This window comes from Anopheles stephensi, chromosome 2 (assembly GCF_013141755.1).
Source record: "Anopheles stephensi strain Indian chromosome 2, UCI_ANSTEP_V1.0, whole genome shotgun sequence".
Lineage (NCBI taxonomy): Eukaryota > Metazoa > Arthropoda > Insecta > Diptera > Culicidae > Anopheles > Anopheles stephensi.
Window position 1 is genome coordinate 20,789,741 of NC_050202.1, and position 20,713 is coordinate 20,810,453.

At 48.1% G+C, this 20,713-nt stretch overlaps 3 protein-coding genes across 6 annotated transcripts; 1 reads left to right on the forward strand and 2 right to left on the reverse strand.

Annotated features, from left to right (window-relative positions):
• Positions 1-292: 292 nt before the first annotated feature.
• Positions 293-12,258, reverse strand: LOC118503473 (SET domain-containing protein SmydA-8). Of its 2 annotated transcripts, none has more exons than XM_036036771.1 (6): positions 12,119-12,258; positions 2,523-2,660; positions 2,228-2,350; positions 1,690-1,880; positions 891-1,633; positions 293-816 (listed from the first exon to the last, which is right to left on the reverse strand). In XM_036036771.1, the coding sequence occupies exons 1-6, from the start codon at positions 12,152-12,154 to the stop codon at positions 569-571; spliced, it is 1,479 nt and encodes a 492-aa protein (XP_035892664.1). In that variant the 5' UTR covers positions 12,155-12,258; the 3' UTR covers positions 293-568. The 2 variants fall into 2 exon arrangements, with proteins under 2 accessions (XP_035892664.1, XP_035892663.1); XM_036036770.1 differs by lacking the exon at positions 12,119-12,258 and adding an exon at positions 2,808-3,531.
• Positions 7,431-9,534, forward strand: LOC118503474 (methanethiol oxidase). The gene is made up of 4 exons (XM_036036772.1): positions 7,431-7,771; positions 7,840-8,003; positions 8,069-9,294; positions 9,367-9,534. Exons 1-4 carry the CDS (start codon positions 7,759-7,761, stop codon positions 9,413-9,415), a joined length of 1,452 nt encoding a protein of 483 aa, XP_035892665.1. The 5' UTR covers positions 7,431-7,758; the 3' UTR covers positions 9,416-9,534.
• Positions 12,259-13,907: 1,649 nt separating the features above from the next.
• LOC118503475 (septin-2) lies at positions 13,908-20,576 on the reverse strand. Of its 3 annotated transcripts, none has more exons than XM_036036775.1 (4): positions 20,455-20,576; positions 15,846-16,103; positions 14,963-15,763; positions 13,908-14,869 (listed from the first exon to the last, which is right to left on the reverse strand). In XM_036036775.1, exons 1-4 carry the CDS (start codon positions 20,482-20,484, stop codon positions 14,705-14,707), a joined length of 1,254 nt encoding a protein of 417 aa, XP_035892668.1. In that variant the 5' UTR covers positions 20,485-20,576; the 3' UTR covers positions 13,908-14,704. The 3 variants fall into 3 exon arrangements, with proteins under 3 accessions (XP_035892668.1, XP_035892666.1, XP_035892667.1); XM_036036773.1 differs by lacking the exon at positions 20,455-20,576 and adding an exon at positions 20,039-20,060; XM_036036774.1 differs by lacking the exon at positions 20,455-20,576 and adding an exon at positions 19,441-19,568.
• Between the last annotated feature and the right edge of the window lie 137 nt (positions 20,577-20,713).

A 20,713-nucleotide genomic window follows, 5' to 3' on the forward strand; every position in this document is an offset into this window, starting at 1 on the left:
CCATCCAATTCAAAAAACCTGCCCAGCAGCATGCATTGCACTTCAAGGCATTGTAAGAATCTACAAGTGCTCTTACCACATTCATCTTTCCATACATTTCACCAATCGATTGCTTTTTCACAGCTAACGTACTAACCGTCTACCAACTTGTAAAATATTTATCGAGTGTACTTACGGTACGGTTCAATTCAAAGGCACCAAAACCAATCAACATCCTTGCTTAATATTCATCCAACTCCGGTTCGTTCAACGCGCATGAAAACTTCCTTCGTACCATCCCGAAAAGCCATACTAATAGGTACGTCAGTAACGTGAATTAGCTACCGTTTATTTTCACACACAATTTCCCGAAGTGCACATCACCTACACGTGTAACCACTCGTCTAGGAATCAGTTGCGGTGGTTTTACTTAAGCTCCACAAGTAGCATCCATTGCAGTGCAGCTACTCACATCTTAGCTATGACTTTTTCTTTTGCTTTCTTAACATATCGCTGCTGTGTCTCTCAATCTCTCTCTCTCTCGCTCTAACGTTTCTACGGTTTATTTATCGCTTCCTTCTTACACCTTCTACTCCTTGATACCGAGCAGCGCCTTAAGCGTATTGGCATTCACACGCGCCTGAGCACATATTTTGCTTTCCATCAGCACGGACGGTTCGTGTAGCAGCATACGGATGCATTCGGTTGCATTGTACAGTGAATCTTCCAGCTGTACTGCCGCTGCAGCTGGGTTGTTTGCCTCGGTGGAACGTCGCCCAAGCTCGGCCAGTGCTGCATGAAGCTCGAACCGGGTGGCACCGAAAGCACGTGCTTCAGCTACCAAAAGAACGGAGAAAAATGAGTACAAAATACTGAGCCAACATCTTCCCCAAACCGAACAATACCCATACCTGGACAAATCTTCTCGAACAGCGCTATCAAATCCTGACATATCTTGATCTTGTTCATCAGCTTGTCGTACGGGATCTTCTTGATCGCTTCCGGATTGTTGCCACCAATCACCTGCGACAGCGAAATCTTCACGTCCACCATAAACTGATGGTTCGAGGCGAGCCACTTCGAGTAGTGCTTCAGGTATTTGTTACAATGATCCTCCCGATGTTTCTCCATCGCTTCCAGATCGATGCGGGCCCGTTCCAGTATCTGTCCCACGGCCGCACCCGTCACCTCCTTCGAGCACCGCAAACACTTCCACTCGCCGGTCCACTGTGACTTATCGACCGGCAGCAGATAACCCCTGCACTTTGAATCCTTCTGAAACCCGGAACACCGGAGCGCGCTAAAGTACGTTTCGTACTCGGTCGGATCGTTACAGCGCTCGCACTCGCAGCGGAACATCTTTGTCTGCTGCAGATGCTCCAACCGATTGCCCGTCGTCCACATCACATCCGTGTAGCAGATGCTGAGCCGATCGCCGCGTCGAATCGCGTTCGGTGCCCAGATGACCACTTCCCCCCTGTTGGTGAAACTCTTCGACAGGTTGGGCCGGCAGGAGTGTTCCAGCATTGAGGCCATGTTGTAGATGGCCACCGACGATGGTTCCGTCAGCGGGACTTCATGTCCGTTCACCTGAATGATGCCAACCACACGCAGAATTTCGTCCTCATCCCATTTGTTTTCACACTTGAAGAATCTAAAAACGATTTATTTGTTAACATGGAATAATTAAAATGGCGTCCGGAAACTTACCGTGGAATCAGCTTGGCTACCCCTTCCCGATCGTTTCGCCATTGCTCCGAACCTCGCCGTTCCTCTTCGTGTGATTCCAGCTTCAACAGTGCTTCCCATCGGGCAGGATCACTCTCGGCCAGCAGCAGACAGCGGATCGGCATCAGGCACTGGTATGTTGGATGAGGTACATAGAAGTGCTGGATGGAAATCTGCAAGTTGATCGGTGGTTAATAGTAGATCTTTTAGATAAAGACATGGGCAGTTCTCTTAAGCTCTATCGAAACATAAAATCGAATAAGACATTCCGACATTGTTGGCTTAACGAACTACATGATCATGTCTTTCATATAATGGCTTACTAGATCTATTGCTATCACGTATCAGATATTCAGCCCTTGCTACGGAGAAACAATCTTAGTAGCATTCGATAGCCAGAGCAGATAATGTGAGTCGGCTTCAAGAATTGTGAAACAACTCTAACGTGAAACATGTTTAGACTATCTTGATTTGAAATCGCGCAACGTCTTGTGAATGTTATACAGTCTAAACAGCTTACCTTACTGCCCCGTGCGATGGTAAATTTACACTCGGCCTGATGAGCTGGATGATCTTGACAAGATCGCTTGCAGACGGGCCATCCGCAGCGTTCACATTCTTGATGTTTCTTCTCCTCCAATCCCTTGAGGAAACAGTAAAAAAAAATTAAAAAAGTAAACAAAAAGGGAGATTTTTTAAAAGAATGAGTTTCAATTGTCTTCACACAGATTGCATACTTTGAGGCGCACTCGTGCGGTTTTGCTCGAGATAAACATAAGTTTAGATGTAATTCTAGACAAAGACGACTTACTCACCTGCAAGCATCCAACACAGACCGGTCCGGTGATTTGGGCCGGTCCGTGTACCAGCGGCGACTCCTTCAGTATGATCTCACCAGCTTTAATGTCTCGCGTTGCCACCAGAAACCGTCCGTACTGTTCATTCGAGCAGATCTAAAAAAATAGGATGGAAAAAATTAAGTTTTGCATCGTTATTGCTTGATTTTTTTGACAAAAAACTACACTAGCTTTAGTTTCACTTTAGATGGCTTACACTACATCGTCCACTCTTCAACATGGCCCACACACAGTACAACCTACTTTAAATGGATGACAGGTGGCTTTGTGCACCTTCCAGTCATACTGCTGATGCTCCACACTGCAGTAGTACACCATGGCACACCGGGAGCATCGTTTACTAGCCTCCTTCTTGCATATGGGGCAGATCTTCTCGATACGATCGGAATCTTCGTCTTCGAGCATTTTTTGCTACCGGTAATCGCTCTTGACCCACCAAACCACTCCACAATCGGGGTTATTTTTTTTTTCTTTCTTCTAGCGCACTCAACAGCGCACCACGTGACTTCTTCTTATGAACTTTTCAACCCAGTTCGGTTCACGCAGAAGTAGCAGGCACCAGGAAATGGTATTTTTATCTTCACCTCATTTCACACTGAACCCCCGTAGGACGAAACACACAGCACCGCACAGCGAAAACACAACACGAAACTCCAACAATGCCGGCTGACACCAATGATTTGGCGGGGGACGCCTTTAGGATGTTCAGAGATACGATCGTGAGATCAAATGCTGGCGCCCTTTTTCACTGCGGTGGATGTCTAACCTTATCAATACACTTCTTACACAAGTTCAATTACAAATAACCGGAACCGTTCTTTCGATCTCCTCTGGGGAACTGAGTTGCACAAACCAACGACCCGTTGGGCTTTAATTCCCGACGACACGCGAAGATCAACTAACGGCAAAATTTTCATTCGCCCGTATTAGAAACACCTGACGACCAGATGAATTCGTCGTCGGGCGAAATGAACAAAATGGACGTACCACCGTGCGCAAGCGTCAGTTAGTCGGTTAGTTTGGGAACCGTGCTGCCCATCGGCGCGGGTAGTTGGATGTATGTCACAGCATCGTGTAGCATTAGTTTATTTAGATAACACCGAAATGAACACACACGCTCAATCGGCGACTTGATTTATCTGAGGCACGGTACCGCGCACAAGGCACATGGAGCTATGGGGAACGCACGGTGCCGAGGTGCGGGACACTGGACATAAATTAGTGCTGGAGGTTTATTTATTTCCCGTACGATCGTTTTGCGGTTACCCGAGGGTACGTAAACGTTGCTGACCTGTGGTACCAACTGTTGGACTTAAGTAGTCAGCAATGAATGTTGGGTTAAGAGATCTTCGGCGCGATCACTCGATCACGAGATCACGATACGAGCTTCAAAGACCTGGTACTAGCTGTTCCGGCTTCCGATTGCCGCTGTTTACAATAACTACTCTGAGTGTTCTTTTGTGATCCATATTTAGCCGAGGCTATTTTAAACACAAAGATCACACAAACGCTTACTGCTAGAATGCGTCCCAAAATGGTTTACAGAGGTTGGGCTGTGCTCCGTACTGAGATATCGTTTCGATAGCAGTAAGAACGTACCAGATCATTCCCTGTCTGCCAGTAGATCAAAGCCGAAATGCGGCGTGGTAAGATGGCCGTCTGGTATTGCCTGATAGTTGCTGCACAGGTGCATCAGTCGTGATCGTGTCCGGGCCTACCTCAACCAGCTTGTCCACGTATTACACCACCCAGGATTACCACGTTTCATAATGTCCCTTAGCGGCGCAATTACCAGGAGACAAACGATCGCAAACGCCGCTCGCCGGCTCACAATATACAAGGGGTAGATATTTTTGGTGGCAAGTTTCCATTTCTACCAGACGCGTCTTCCGCCTAACAAAACCTAACTAACCCTGTGTGCCAATGTGTGCTGCTGTGCACGTTTGGCTTTCTGTGACGTGCCGGTGTAGCACGAGTTTAGCAACGCACCGTACGGCCAAAGCTCGACACAGATGCGTACCGATGGTACGCCACGCGCCACATACCGTTGGTTGCCCTTTCGCGCTGGTCTTGTGCGCCGACCGAATGCGTCTAGCATGCTAATGCAGACCACCCCGGACCACCGCCACACTTCGTCGATCACCCATTCGTGAGCACTCATCCGACGTGCGTACGTTTGTTCGAGTTTTGCGTTTAAAAATAGTTGTCCCACGTTTAGACGATCCGAAGTCTTCCTCCCCAGGATCACGGGTGTTGGCGCCCGGAAGGGTGTAAGAAACTGGTCCGAATCTTCGGAAGATGATTTACGATCAGGCGTGTCTTGACCGATCAATGGTAGCACTCTTGGTCTGCCCCCGATTATGCGCCTAGATCACGTTTTGGCTAGACAATTATTATTTTGCACCCCCCAACAAAAATAACAAACTTTTTGGGACGTTAATCATATTGGCAGTGACACGTTCGATGTTTCACTTAATCGTGCGAGTACCATAAAGCTATTAGTTTTCAAGGAAAGTTATTTGTGGTTGATGTAAAGCAGGACACATTTTACCTTTATATTCTTGAAAGTCGATTCAGCCTGTCCGTTGACCGTAGAATCGCATCAGGCTTCAGGAACTGACATCTATTAGGCAGACTAGTTTGTTTAGTATTTGGGTATATGGCTTTAGTAGCTCGATACTTGCAACAAAGCAAAGGGTAACGCTGGACGTAGCGAAGCGTCTCCAGGATGAGCTCTGATTCTGAGTCTAGTGACTTGATCAGTATCAGCTGATCTATGAGAACTATGAGATGGTCGTAATGGACTTATTAGCTGACTTTCCTGTCTTCTGTTCAATATAGCCTTGAAAGGTGTTATACGAGACGCGGGGCTAGACAACGACATCCGTGGCACGATTCTCTATCGGTCTCTCCAATTTCTTGGATTCGCGTACGACATAGATAACGTTGGCAAAACGACAGCGAAGGTGTGTGAGGCATACACCCGACTGAAACGTGAAGCAGCAAGCATTGGACTGATGATCAATGCGACGAAGACGAAATACCTGCTTGCCGGAGGCTCTGGTCGTGATAGAGCCCGAGTGGGAAGCAGCGTATTAGTCGACGGCGACGACCCCGAGGTGATAGAGGAGTTCTGCTATCTTGGGACTGCCGTTACTTCGGATAACGATGTCAGCAGCGAGACGCAATGTGCTGGGAAATCGTGCCTACTACGACCTTCACCGTCTGAGATCCAGAAAACTTCGAGACTGCACGAAATGTGAGATCTATCGCAAACTGATTCGCCCGCTCTGGGCGTGTTCGAGCGACGCATCCTCCGGACCATCTTTGGCGGTGTGTTTAAGCATGGAGTGTGGAGGAGAAGGATGAACCACGAGCTTGCTGAGCTATACGGTGAACCGGACATCCTGACGATGGCGAAGACCGGCAGGATACGATGGCTGGGGCATGTTATGAGGATGCCGGACTCATGCCCCACCAAGAAGGTATTCGTCAGCGACCCTCAGTTCGGCACGAGGAATCAGGGAGCACAGCGAGTTCGTTGGCTGCATCAGGTGAAGGGAGACCTGTCGGAGGCGTCGGGTGCCTACACGGATGGGAAGCTGCAGCCAGGGATCGAGTTTCCTGGAAATCTATTGTTGACCGGGCCATGTCACGACGACGTGCTCTTTAAAAGAGTAGGCCGACATGATGATGATGATGACGATAAGCTGATATTGACTGATACTATCCCCTAATTTCCCAAGTTACGAGTCAATTCAACCCGATAACGATAACCTCTTACGGTTCTTGTCCGTTTATTTGTATATATTTTCCGAGTAAGCAATATTTGGCTTAATCTTCTGAACATGAAGGAATCCTGTGAATCAGAGATGCAAAAGGGCTTTTCGACGGACTTTTACCGACAATAGCCACCATGAGCCTTCGCCGTATTACTAAGATCCTGGAAATAAAATTGACTAATCACATGAAACATGGGCGGCCCGGTAGAGGATGCGACGCTGATCTTCACACGTGGCAGGACCGTGGTTCAAATCTCATCCAAGACCGCCTCCCCGTACGCAGGGCTGACTGCTTTACTAAGGGTAAAATCAAGTCGCAGAAAGTCAGAATTGGCAGGCGAGTCGAGAGGTCTCGCGAGGTTGTAGTGCCAAGGAAGAAGAAGAAGAATCACACGAATGAGTTCGGACAATATTTGTTACCTCATTAATACGTGATCGTCAATGATCATGCCCCGTTGTCGCTTTTTCTTTCCGGTCTTCGTGGCTCTCTTTCATTGTATTTCCATTAAAGTTAATTTTACCTCACATTTTTATGTGTTTTAAGCCCCTTTGAGAAGGCGGTCTGGATGGGATTTGATCCACGGTCCTGCGTGTGAAGACCAGCGTCGTTGTCGCCTCGACCACCTTCCGAATAAATGCATTGCACATTGTGCACCTTCCAAATAAGTTTCACATACAAAAATATTGGTTTATTGCTATTTATTAACAATATCTTCTTATCATGCCATGCTGTACGTTAACAATAGACCAGCCGTTGGTCTATTCTCTATCGCACCAAATTCTTATCAAAATAGATGTTTGTTTCCAACCAACAACCCAATCAAAAGCAAACGAGCTTCGAGCAGATAAACAGCCAGCATCCAGCCATTATCTCCTACAGTGAGTGAAACATTGTTGTCCAACTATTGTATTACTTAATTCATTATGTGTAACATTTAATCTTCTCCCTATATCTTTATCGTAAAACAAAGATTTAAGTGTTTCGATTAAAATACACATTTTTTACAACTTCCCCTAATTACATTCCCATCACTGTGGCAATAGGCGATAAGCGATGCACCCCAAAGCGATCTCACCGACACATACACACACACGCCCAAACGAGCGTATGAAACCGGTCTTGCGAACGCGCGTTGTTTACAAGTTTATTTCGGTGGACGATCCCGCTTGCACCGTCCTATCGCACCGCTCTTCTTCCGTGGGGGGGGCTATTTGATGACAAGCAATTTTCACCGCTTAATACGCCGAGCCGTTTCGCCGACAGCTTCATTCAATCGTAAGTTACAGCCGGGGAGTGGCAAACATCTCGACGCGTTCGTGCTCCAGAAAGACGGTTTTATCACCGGCCGCTCCGGAATCCGCTTATCAGGTGCATTCGCTTGGTAGGGACAGGGGGCGTAGGTTCGACCAAAATGGGCGATACAAGTAAGTGGAGGAGTTGGTAATTGAATTAGGGCTTCGGAATGCTACAATTTTGTGTCCATCTTCGGTAGAGTGCAAATGTGGTCCGGGTTATGCAACGCCGCTCGATGCAGTTCGCAATGGTCCGGTGGAGCAGTTGCTGTACGTCGTCTGTGTGCAACCAAATCTGGACGAGGAACACGGAGACTATCTTGCCACGGTGGACGTTGATCCGGCTAGTGCAACATTCTGTCAGGTTCGGTTTACACTTTGTCCCACCCGCGTTGTGCAAGTGGTAATCGGATGATGCTTCCCCCGCAGGTCATCCATCGCACGTACACAAACAGCAAACGAAATGAGCTGCACCACAGCGGATGGAACACTTGCTCCAGCTGTCACTTTGTGCCGGGCGATAAGCAGGTGCCGACGCGCGATCGGCTCGTACTGCCGTGCCTGAACTCGGACCGCATCTTCGTGGTCGACACCGGAACCGATCCGCGAGCCCCCAGGCTGGCCAAGGTGATCGAGGGTGATGTGCTGAAAGGGGCCAACTGCACCGCACCGCACACCACCCACTGTCTCCCGAACGGGAACATCATGATCTCGGTGATGGGCGATGCCGAGGGTAACGCGAAAGGCGAGTTTGTAGAGTTTGACCAGAACTTTGAGCTGGTCGGGACGTGGTCGCGGGGCGATCGGAAAGCTCTCTGCGGCTACGATTACTGGTACCAGCCCCACTTTAACGTGATGGTCGCGTCGGAATGGGGCGCACCGAAGCTGTTCCGCCGCGGCTACCATCCGACCGACTGTGACGATCGTACGCAGTACGGCTGTCGGTTAAACTTTTACCGCTGGCAGGAACGGGAACTGTTCCAAACGATCGACCTCGGGAACGATGGGCTAACGCCGCTCGAAATTCGCTTCCTGCACAACCCGACCGAGAACCAGGGCTACGTCGGTTGTGCGTTCTACGCGAACGTGTACCGGTTCTATCAGAAGCCCGGTGCGACCGAGTACACCGCCGAGAAGGTGATCGATGTGCCGGTGAAACAGGTCCAGGCCGATAATGGTGAGCTCGAAACGATGGGCGGCATGATGACGGATATCCTGATCTCGCTCGACGACCGCTACCTGTACTTTAGCAACTGGCGCCACGGAGATGTCCGCCAGTACGATATCACCGATCGGGCCCATCCACGGCTTACCGGGCAAGTGTTTCTCGGTGGCGCCATTCAAAGCGATGCACCGAGGCGCGTACTGAACGATCCGGAGCTGGCCGAACCACCGCGCCCGGTGTACGTGAAGAATCGTCGCCTGCTCGGTGGACCACAAATGTTGCAGCTGTCGCTCGATGGCCGGCGGCTGTACGTGTCGTCCAGCTTGTTCTCACCGTGGGATAAACAGTTCTATCCGGAGATGGTGGCGGCGGGTGGTACGATCGTACAGCTCGACATCGACGTGGAGAATGGGGGCATGAAGCTGAACGAGAACTTTCTGGTCGACTTTGGCAGTGAACCGTACGGGCCGGGATTGCCGCATGAGATGCGGTAAGTTGAAGATGATGCTGGATGTGATATTGAGATCGCTTTCATTTGAACGGTTCTTTTCGATCGTTTTAGCTACCCTGGAGGTGACTGTACCTCGGACATCTGGCTGGTGAACGAGTAGGAGAGGAGGTCTTCTGCCTATTTCTTCTGGAGAATTTTTAATTCGTCTTAAAGCATTCCAATGTTTGCAGAGGAAATGCTCACATGCAATTTAATAAAAATCATTTTACACAATACTTATAGACTCTGGATTGTTGAACGACTCTGTCCATAACGTAGGCAGTGTGTCCTAAGTAGGTGCCAGACAAAGATAGATTGATATTGGTTGTTGATAGATGCATCCAATATCTCAATGTAAGAAGACCTTACAAGTAGAGAATCATTTGTATCACGAGAGGCATTTTGTTGGCATCGACTATGTCTATCCAGTAATTACAAGAGCATCCTTCTGAAGAAAGCCGACGATAACGGCGAATGGTAATTAAAGCCAGTCCCACCTCTGGCGATTCTAGGATCTAAATGATTTAAATCCTGATTCAGATAGGAATTCTTTTAGGAATAGGGCCTATCGCTTTGGCGGTCGGCCCTATCGCTTTACGAAGAAGCGTGTTGATGAGGTCATTACGGAATACTACAAGACTGCGTTGACAAACCAAATACTTGCAAAATGCGGCCGGGTTGTCCATCAAATTAAGGCGCATTTATCTTAAACGCCAAGTTCTCGAGCTGTCTGCTGGAAGTCTTCGACGTGAATACCTTCATCTAATAGTATCACGCGTCTGCTCATCTGCCAGGACCACGGAATGCTATTCGGCAGATATTTTCCCGCATTGGATGAGATGTGTCCCTCCATATCCTCGTATCCTTACTACAATTAACCTCACTTTACGTTAGTTTCAGTACTATTGCTTTATACAATTCAGGTCTTTGCGGTCTTGGCCTGCTGCCACAATCCTCGATACTGTTCACGGCCCGGCGCCTTCGTCTGCCGTACCCGGCCGTTCTGGCGGACGCATCAACGCAGCATCACTCCATCGCAGTTTAGGGCTACCACGCCTCCTCGGTCCGTGTGGCCGATCTTAGAGGACTTTACCGGCTGGGTCATCCGGGATCATTCTCATGATGTGACTAGCTCACTGAACCCTGGCGAGTCTTATTCGCTGCACCTCGTAGAGTTTGTTATAGTAGCGGCTCCTCCATTGTTCTTCAGTACTTCATGGCTAAACCATGTATTAGCTAAAGTCGCCCCAATAGACAACTGATGGAACCTTCTTCTGCCTTGGCACACTACAATCTCGATAGGTCTCCGCCTGCCATTTCTGGCTTTCTGTGACTTGATTTTTCCCGTTGTAAAGTAGTCACAGCCCTGCGTACGGGGAGGCGGTCTGGATGGGATTTGAACCCCGGCCCTGCCCCGTGTGAAGACCGGCGCCGTTGTCCCCTCCGCCACCGTACCGCCCCAACTGATGGAACGAGGCGTCTTAATCCCTGTTTACTCCGTCCAGCAACCAAGGATTCCTTCCTAAGGCAACCTAAGTGCATTCCCAATTGCATCTACAACACACAACACAGCACACAGAATTTGCCCAGAACACACAGAAAACTAACTCCAATTTTGTTCACAAATTAAGTTTACTCTTTACGAAGAGAAGAATTTCCTTCTTCCAACACACATATCCTTTCCTTGGATTGGATTGAAATTGATTGATAAATATTTTACACGTTGCAGGACTGTCCTTGCACATCTTCGACAAACCGTCCCCGGGTTTCGGGTGCTGTGTCACACTTCTGTTGCTGATTGGATTTGCTTGCATTGGAGAGAGAGAGAGAGTTCTCGTCTCCTACATTCGGAATGTTAAATTTCTGTGTGTGTGTTCCAAAATACACAACCAATAGCGAACCGAGGTCCTGTGTGCGGTCCGGGGGGGGGTGAGCTGGTAAAGCCATTTTCTACCGCACTTCTGTTGTTCCAATGTCTTTAGCATCTTGGAATCGGAGAACGTTCCAAGAATGGGTCGAAACAAAACCGGACCGGATGTTCGATTATCGTGTTCCGAACTTGTACCTGTATCGGTAGCAAAATGGGCAGCTGCAGTTGCTGGTTGGGTGCCTCATTATGGTCCATGGACCCCCTCACCCCATCCGATCCGGTTACGTCGTCGGCTTGCATCTCTCATTCGCATTCTGGATTCGTTTTGCATATTTTATTTCCAATTCAATTCAATTTGAATTTGAATTTGAGGCCAGGAGCGAAAAGGATATCATTCAACAGGAATGTGATGGGCCGTCAGTGCAGGATGGAAACAATAATCGCCTGCCTGGATCGGTAGCAGGTGCCGTGTTGGCAGGCAAAAGGAGGGATACACGTAGCTGTTGCAATCGATGGAGCATATTGTTGAATGCACGCGGTAGGCCCGCGTCTGTCTTCACAAACAGCTTGGGTATAGAAAGTACTACTGTGGCACTGCAACTTCGACAGTTCCTGATCCGCCGTTTCTACCTCCCACGAGTCTGCGGATCTGATGACATTGATAACACGTGCCAGTTCCTGCCAGCTCTGCAGGGTTGGATGATTTGGGAAACAATTCAGCCATTTCAGTGTGCAGATCTCGTGTTATTTAGAAGGAAGAGTGACTCACGTTTTACTCGCTTCAAATGGTCAAATTCATTCGACTTCGTTCGGTACAGAACTAATACACGGCTTCCAGGGCTAGAAGCAAAAATGGCGTACGGAAGGCTCAAACACCTTCGTTTGCTACGTGTTAGGCAGAGGGTTAGGCTTACATGCTATATCAGCTCACATGTTTATCGTGACTTTTCTTACCTTGGCCAACGTTTCACCTATCACAAATCTGTACATTGCGCTATGCTTAAGCTACAAAACCACATGCCACTCAAAGCCCGGAACACAAACCGACACAGCTGTTGCCACCGTCCAATCGATATCGAACTGCGCAAGAAACTACGGTTGATCAGCGATTGATTTTGTTTAAACCCAATAGGTAGGTAGGTCTGACGGTTGCTTCACTGCATCACTGCAGGAAAGAAAAAAGGTCTTCATTTCTACAGGGCGTTCATAGACAAGCGTACATTTTTTCAGAAATTGTACAGTAGAAAGGTAACTACAATAAGTCGTGTAATCCACACACTTTAAGCCATCTTCGAAGGTTGGTTTTGAAGTGGCCTAAAACTCTGCCTAAACTCTTTCAAACATTCAATTACAACTGCTTACATTTGTCCGTTGGTTATTGATGGAAACTCTTAATTCCACCCTTTGCTAAAGTAGGGAAGCTATTTTTAAACAGGTGCACGTACCGAACACGCATGTCGTCTGTGGTAACATTGTAGTACATTGTTGCAGTTTCTTTTTTCGAGTACGAGCCACTCTAGCAACTCTAGCACAAACGGGAATGATGACGTAGTGGGCAATAGTGATGGGAAAATCGGCTCCGGAGCGGGCTCCACACCGACCGCTCCGGAAACGGCTCTCGAAACCGGAACCACTTTGAAGGCTCTCGAGCCACTCCGACCTCACCGGAGCCGGCTTCACTCCAAGGACTCCGGAACCGGCTCCGACGACTTTGAATATGATCCGACGGCTCCGGAGCCGGCTCCACTCCGACCGCTCCGGAACCGTTTCCACTCTAACGGCTCTCGAAACCGGAACCACTTTGAAGGCTTTCGAGCCACTCCGACCACACCGGAGCTGGCTCCACTCCAAGGACTCCGGAACCGGCTCCGACGACTTTGAATATGATCCGACCGCTCCGGAGCCGACTCCACTACGACCGCTCCGGAGCCGACACCACACTAACGCCTGAAATGCTTCTGAAATGCGGCTTGCTTTGCCATAAAAACTTACTACCACAACCAGTCACCAAGAAAGCATTAGATTTTAGTAGAAAATTGTGTAAAATGTTTGGAGCCGACTCCGGAGCCATCGAAGCGGTACCAGCGGTCCGGAGCTGCGGAATGAAGTTGGTGCCTGCTCCGAAGCGGTAGGATCGGAACCAGCTCCGGAGCCCCCATCCGTAGTGGACAAAAACACCCAGTGAAGATTTTCTTTCCTTCCAATTGCTCCGGCGTACGATCTTCGGTTTTTTTTAATCTTATTTTAGGCGGTATATAGAGTTACATTAAATATAGATGATTCACGCGCAACATACACACACACGGCAATGACAGTCCGCGTCTCGCCCCTTGCTCAATTTCTTAAAACACATTGCCGCGACATGTTACGCTATACTAAGCAAAAAACAGGTGCAAGAAAGTAGAGGAAAGTAAATAAAATCTGGCCCCGTGTCTTACCCGCGCCTTTCTCGCTCTCTCTCTCTCTCTCTCTCTCTCTCTCTCTCTCTCTCTCTCTCGCTCTCTCTACCTGTCGCTGCCCGTTCACTACTGCTAACTGCTAATATAATCGATTGAGTTGTTCTGCTGATGTGCGTGCTTCAGGCTTAAAATGAAAAGCGATACAGGATATAGAAAAATTAAAATTTCATACGCTCGCGGAGAATGATACATCATTTTACATGGGAAAGATTCGATTTTGTCTCTTACTTTGCACTTCGATACATGGGCTTTTCCCGCACTTGTTGTGTGTGTTTTGTTGTGTGTGATAATTATTATGATCGCACAAAGGAACTCAGTTTCACCGGATGCACTCCGAGCAGCTAACACGTGAAACTGGCCTTGTGGATTTCGGTTGGTGGAACTTTTGTCCTACAACTAAAATTGGTCAAGCTACCGCTCTCACCCGCCTTTCTTTTCTGCTTCGTTCTGTTGTGTCCGGTTGGGCAGGCAGAAATGCCCTATCCATTGCGTCTACCAAACCAGAAGCAGCATGCACGCTAAATGTTTCGTTAAAAGAAAACGTTTCCGTTTTGTTCTACTAATTTTGGCTACTCGGTCTTGTCACACTAATCGCATTTGGTTTTTTTTTTAACATTCTCTTTGCCAACATTTGTTACATTCAGCGCAACATGCTCTTAACATTATGCTTCTATGGTTGCAATTGAACATTGCTTGTTTTGGTACGGTATCGTTCCACTCTTTTGTAAAAACAGTTGTACAATGTGCACACAAACAGAAGAAGGAAATATGAAATCAGTTTATACGCTGTACGGAATACTTCTCATATACAGCACTTCAAGCACGTGCGCTATCATTCTTAAATTATTCAAACTTTTGAAGAAACAAAAATCTTCACAACAATCTGGAAGCGAAACTAAATCCGACAGTAGGGAGGGAGAGCTACGATGAAGGGAGAGCGAGAAAGAGAGAGAGATAGCTAAAGTAGTAAACCAAGCAATGAGAATATCTGCAACGAACTTTCGCTGGCGCAAAGAGGCTGAGCAACAACACACCACCCCCCCCCCGCAACGAAAAGCGCCCTCGCTGCTGGTTAGGAAGTTCATTTCTTTTTGCTCTTGCCGAGCGTTAGCGTGTGGTGGGCCGTCATCTGCGACTTGCGCCGGTTAAACTCGACAAACTCTTCCTCCAGCTTTTTGCGCGATTCCTCCAGCTTGCGCTTCTCCTCGGCATGATCCTTCTTTAGCTTGTCGAATTTGGCATGGAGCTGAGGGGGAGAGAAGAAAGAAGGAAGAAAGTATCGGTTAAGGCAATCGGATTGGTGATGGTCACGGCGGATGGAACGGCGCATCCTACTCACCTCCTTTTCGCTCTCCTTCAGCTCCGCTTCCTTCTCCTTCACGCGCACCACAAACATCTGGCGCACCTCGTCCTCCTTGGCCTGCAGCTCCGCCAGATGGTTGCTGCGCTTCGCCTCGAACGTCTGCTGGAACGAGACCGGCTTGTTGTCGCTGTCTACATCGGTAAAGCCCATCTCCTCCAGCCGCTTCTGGCGGTACAGCTCGTAATGGCGCGTGTGCGTCTTCTCCCGCATGTCCTCCATGTTGGTGCGGATCAACATTTCGCGCAGCTTGACAAAATCGCAATGCGCCTCGTTCTCCACCTGCACCGTGCCCCACGGGTACTGGCGCGCCCGCACCGTTTTGTTGCCGACGCGCACAAAGTCCGTGCTGCCCACCACCGCGAACGGTATGTGCGAGTTCATCGTGGTGTTTACCTCCGCCACCGATTCGTCGTCGGTCGGGAACTGGTAGATCTGGACACCGTTCACGCGCAGCTCGTCGTTAATCTTGGCCTTAAACTTGGCCAGCTCCGTTTTCGAGATCGTGTCCGCCTTGGCAATGATCGGTATGATGTTCACCTTCGAATCGAGCATCTTCATGCAGACCAGATCGAGCGACTTCAGCCCGTGCCCGGTCGGGCAGATGAAGTACAGACAGATGTGCGTACGGCTGTCGTGGTAGGTCGACAGCGAGCGCTTTATCTTCAGCTCCTCCTGCAGGTACGCCTCGAACTGCTGATCAATATAGTCGACTACCGCCTTGAACGAGTCGTCCTTATTGATCTGGTCACCGTAACCGACCGTGTCGCAGATCGTCAGCTGCAGAATATAATACCAAAATATGTTTACATTACTCCACACATGCACTAGCGATCGCATACGGTGGTCGCGTGTCCATCACCTTTAGCCGCACCATGCTCTCCTGCAGCTCGTACGTGTGGGCCTTCAGCTTAACGCTCGGCAGCGTGTGAGGGCTGGGCTGCGATTCAAAGTTCGTGTTGAACAGCGAATCCATCAGCGTCGACTTGCCCAGACCCGTCTCGCCGATGCACATAATGTTGAACACGAACCCATTCTGGACGCTCTTGCTGACCAGCTGGTCGGGCAGGCTGTCGAAACCGACGTGTCCCGATTGTTTCAGCGAGCGCGTTAAATCATTCTGCAACGAAACGCAAGGAACGGTGTTAGTATGCCTGCTTCAGTAAACCCTATGCTCGGTCGAATTGAGTAAACAATCGCAGGCCCCCCGTCTTAACAGTACCGTGTGATCCCGAGCAGAAAACGACAACGGAGAAAAAATGATAGTCAGTCCTGCTTATAGGAAGACCGGTCCGAATGGGATTTAGAACCCCGGTCCTGCCGTGTGAAGACCGGCGCCGTTAACGCCTCGGCCACCGGACCGCCCATAGAGGAGACGTGATCCTACAGCAAATCTCTGCGATCAGGTGCAGTAAAGCTAATTACATTAGGATACATTTTTATGTACTGCGCCTTATCGTAGAAGAGCGCATTTTAATATTGAACAGAGAATTGAAAGGCGAATCTCAGATCTTGAATGAACAAAAAAGTTCTCAGCGGTTTGTTTGCACTATCAACTCTATCCCCAAAGGAGAGGGACATCGCGCGGATACTTTACTGTATCCTATCTCTTGTACTAGGAAGGCAAGATCATGTTATTGAAGATCATATTCTGACTGACCAACTGTAATAGAGTACTGTTCTCTTAGATCTTGTTGATTTGTATGCAGTGGACAGGGCAACCCGCACATAAAGTGAAGCATAGTCCGGAGAAGATGGACAACTATATGTATCTGACTGGGCTATTTCATGTTAATCTGGTCACTAGATCTATTTAAACATGGACAGCAAAAGAAGGCAAACCAATAAAGTACTTTTGTCGATCAAAGAGCTCAGTGTATTACCTTGGAAACTTCATTTAAAAATTGGCATATTCAGCTCAAAGCCCCCCAGGACGAACCGATGGTAGAGGCGACCACGGCGCCGTCTAAATACGGTAGGGACCAGGGTTCAAATCCCATCCGGACCATTCCCCCATAGCGACAACTAACTATCGATTAGGTCTAGTAAGCCAGAAATAGCAGGCATGTTCTTAACAAGTCGTTAGAACAGTGAGAGAGCGAGAGAGACCAACCTATAAGCTGTCGATTACATTGGAAAAAAATTACACATCGGTCTATTGCCAAGGCTAGCTCATGTTTCGGGGTACCAACATTTCCCCCAACAAGATGGGATATTTAAGATTACTTTTTCATTGGACGATCTTTTCCAAAAATCGAAGCCGAGGCGTCGCTGCCGATGTACAGGTAGACAAAGTTAACTCATTTCGATTGAATAATATTTTTAAACTAACTCAAGCAATTCATTACACCGTCAAGATAGTGAACCATTTCATCACCGCAAAAGCAGCTCATTTCGCAATCGCGGATCGCAGATAAACTCACGCTCACTGTCGGAATCAATAACGATGTTACGAAGATTACATTAGCTATGGCTTGGCTCATCTCTCCTTCCAGCCGGCGTCAGTTTCAATCCCAGCCACCAAGTGATAATGTTTGCGATACGCTCCGGTAGCTTCACCGACGAGTCCAATAAATACCCGGCACAGTTGAGACGCAAGAGACATCATGTATCCATATTTCATTGACCTCGCCACCTAATTTCCGGCCCGGTCTGACGGGGAAGGGATCTCACTCCAAACACGGTGTCCATAGCGGTGGTAGCGCGACAAACAATAAATTAAAATTAACGCACTTCACCAACAACGGCCCCCCCGGTTTGCTGGTTACAGCACCCTCACACACTTGGGTGGCTGGTCTTGTGCCGGGGCCCAGACAATCGGGTCAAGAGTGTCTCTCAAGAGTTTGTTAATTTCCGTCCTTTTTTTTTCCTTCTGCCTTTCTGTGCTTTACTTTTTACGGTAGATGGACCATCAATATTTCACCACCAATCTAACCAGCTGGGCTGGGCTGTTTGTGGATGGTAAAACGATAAGGAAACGGTGGGGAAAGATCGTACCGGTGCACTTTAGCGCCTCATCTAAAGCACTAAAGCAGCTCAAGCGATTAAAATGTGGACCAATTCACGGAACGTTCAACGAACAGCGACGATCGGATTGTTTCTAACCGTCGGCTAAATACATTTATTGAACAATCGTCGCTGTATGGCGCCGCGGCCACACCCGTACCAGACCTGCAACGGATTTCAAGGCCTCATTACTATGCACGATGGCGTGCTGGGTGAATGCTGGTGAAGCTCAGAGTCGAATTCAACGCCAGCATAACTAGAACGCGATGGTCTTCAAGACCCAAACAAGGAAGAATTGGCATTGTCTATTTGTAGCTTGAAAGAAACTTTCTTTCTCGACGGTATGTGGACCGGAGAAAGTGGACCACAAACTTATACAGACCCGTGTGCCCGTTCTCCATTCTTGGCACTCGACATGGTTCTGTTAGAATTCACCTACCTTACTCATTGCATGTTTGTTCGCCTGTTTAAGGAGTTCGCCCGGAATATTGCAGGAGAAAGCTACATGCCAGACATATTAAGCTTGAGCTCTAATTGTACTTCAAACTGAACGTTTCCCTCCTGTGAGGGAATTCGGTTTTGTTTTGAACTCATATTCAAATCTCTACTTCGCTTCTTCGCTCGCTTGGGGCGTTGTATTCAACCGAGTAATTGGGTCTTAAAATCTACTCCTTTTGCTCTACTTCAATTTGAAAGATCAGTAACTACTTCCTAGCCGAGTGCTGACAACTGATTCCCTTGTGGACGCTCCGTAAGAAAGTATTCTAGCTCCAATGTTGGAGCATTCGTTCGACAACGATCTGCAAGATGGGCTGCTGTCCATGTGGAGTAGAAGCAATGGAGTGCGATGGAATTAAAGAGCATGTTGCAACATTGACTTGAGACCTCACGGAGGTATGCTGCGAATTGAAAACTGTTTCCGCTTTCCCTATTTACCTTTTTAAAGATCGGATTGATTTCACGTTTAAATAAATTTTCCAATTTAAGACAAAAAAAAAGTGAAAAGTGTAGCTCTGTAAGCGGCCGCCTTCAACACAAGTTTCAATTCAATTCACTCCAGATCAGCGTTTCCTCATTGTGCGCCGCTTTCTGGAGGACGGAATAAGTATGTCTGTTGTACTCCCCATTTCATTCCACAATAACGCATTTCTGTGTTTATGCTTTTGCCTCTCAAACAACCGTGGCAGCGATCGCAACCGCAAGATCGTAACAACATATTGGCGTACCAGCTGCACCAACTGATTTATCTTCTACTCGCGGTATTCACATACCCCATTCGTAACACAGTGGCGGCGGTACGGCGCGATGGCCATCCGCCTAGGGGGGGAATGAATTGGAGAAAGTGTGTGCCGAATTTATACGATTCGGCCAAACAACCGTACGAATCATCGGTTGGTGCATGCGGTAACGCTAGGCATGTATTATGCGGTCCGATACCGACATTTCCCTACCCTAGGTTCGTTCACACACAATTTTCCGAACCGCATTTCCTCGACGTCGGGTTCCCTTGTGCGTGTGTTTCTCTCTCTCTCTCCGGGAAATAGGCACTGAGTTTTGTTTGTAAAGCTACAGCTGGAAAAAGAAAACGTTACAAACGTGTTACGATGGGTAAGAAGGAGGATTTGTATAGGCCAGACGGCCTTCGCCAGCAGCACAGATCATCATCTCGACCTCTCGAAAGCCGGCGTCGCATAAACAAAGGCATTCGTTTCATATTGCGTCAACTGCATTCTTGGCTGTGCCCTCCCCCGATGCGTTCTGCTCTGTTTGTTCGAGGCAGAAGGATGTGTATGTGTGTTCGAGTACGTGTGTGTTTGTCATAAAGCACATTTCCGGTTCGGTGCATCTTGCGATTTGCAAATATGTAGTAGCAAAGCCAAATAGCAAATTCGACTCGAATGTTCGAATGACTCGATTGGACATTCAATTTGCCCTAAAATTTCCTAAAGTTTTCCGGAAAATGACTAGTTCTACAGCCGGACCTCTTTACAGCAAAATGTTGCTACTTTCGCTGCCTCAGATGCACATCAATTCTTCGGCCTTACTCACACACACACTCACGCACGCACACTGGTACACACTGTCTAGCATAGAATAGTGTTTATGCTTCCCTCGCGGAGATGTATGTTTTTCCCCTGTTTTTTTACGTTTCCGGTGAATCACAATCCGCCTAACGGGATTATTTGTACGCGTTCTCCAGACACAGCCACACACACACATTTCCACATATTCTCACGATCCGAGCGCGGTTCAACACTTCCGGGCTGTTATGATTATGTGCTATGAATCAGTGCACCAAGAAACGGCACAGCCAAGGCGCACCCAATCCGACGGATGCATTTTTCTTCCACTACCACACCCGGACACACACTGCTTTGCACACAAACGCAACACACTGCTAAACACACAGAAACGGTAACGGACGGCTCGCAAAGGTGCTGTTAATTACATGCGTACTATTTTACCTTCATCACTGCAACGTCCGCGGCCGCCATGGTGATTCCAGGGATTGTTGAGATGAAATAAGCTATTGTTTGGAGTGTTTGATTCCAGCTAAGCTTCTTCCCCTTCTTTCTCTTTCGCCGGTGACACGTAATGTCAAACTATAATCGTTTTGGGTGGGGGCCAAGGTATATACATACACCTTGGTGGGGGCGCGTACAATTTTGAAATTCAAACATCTTTGACCGTTGGTAGATGCTAATTTTTCCTTATTTTCTTTGT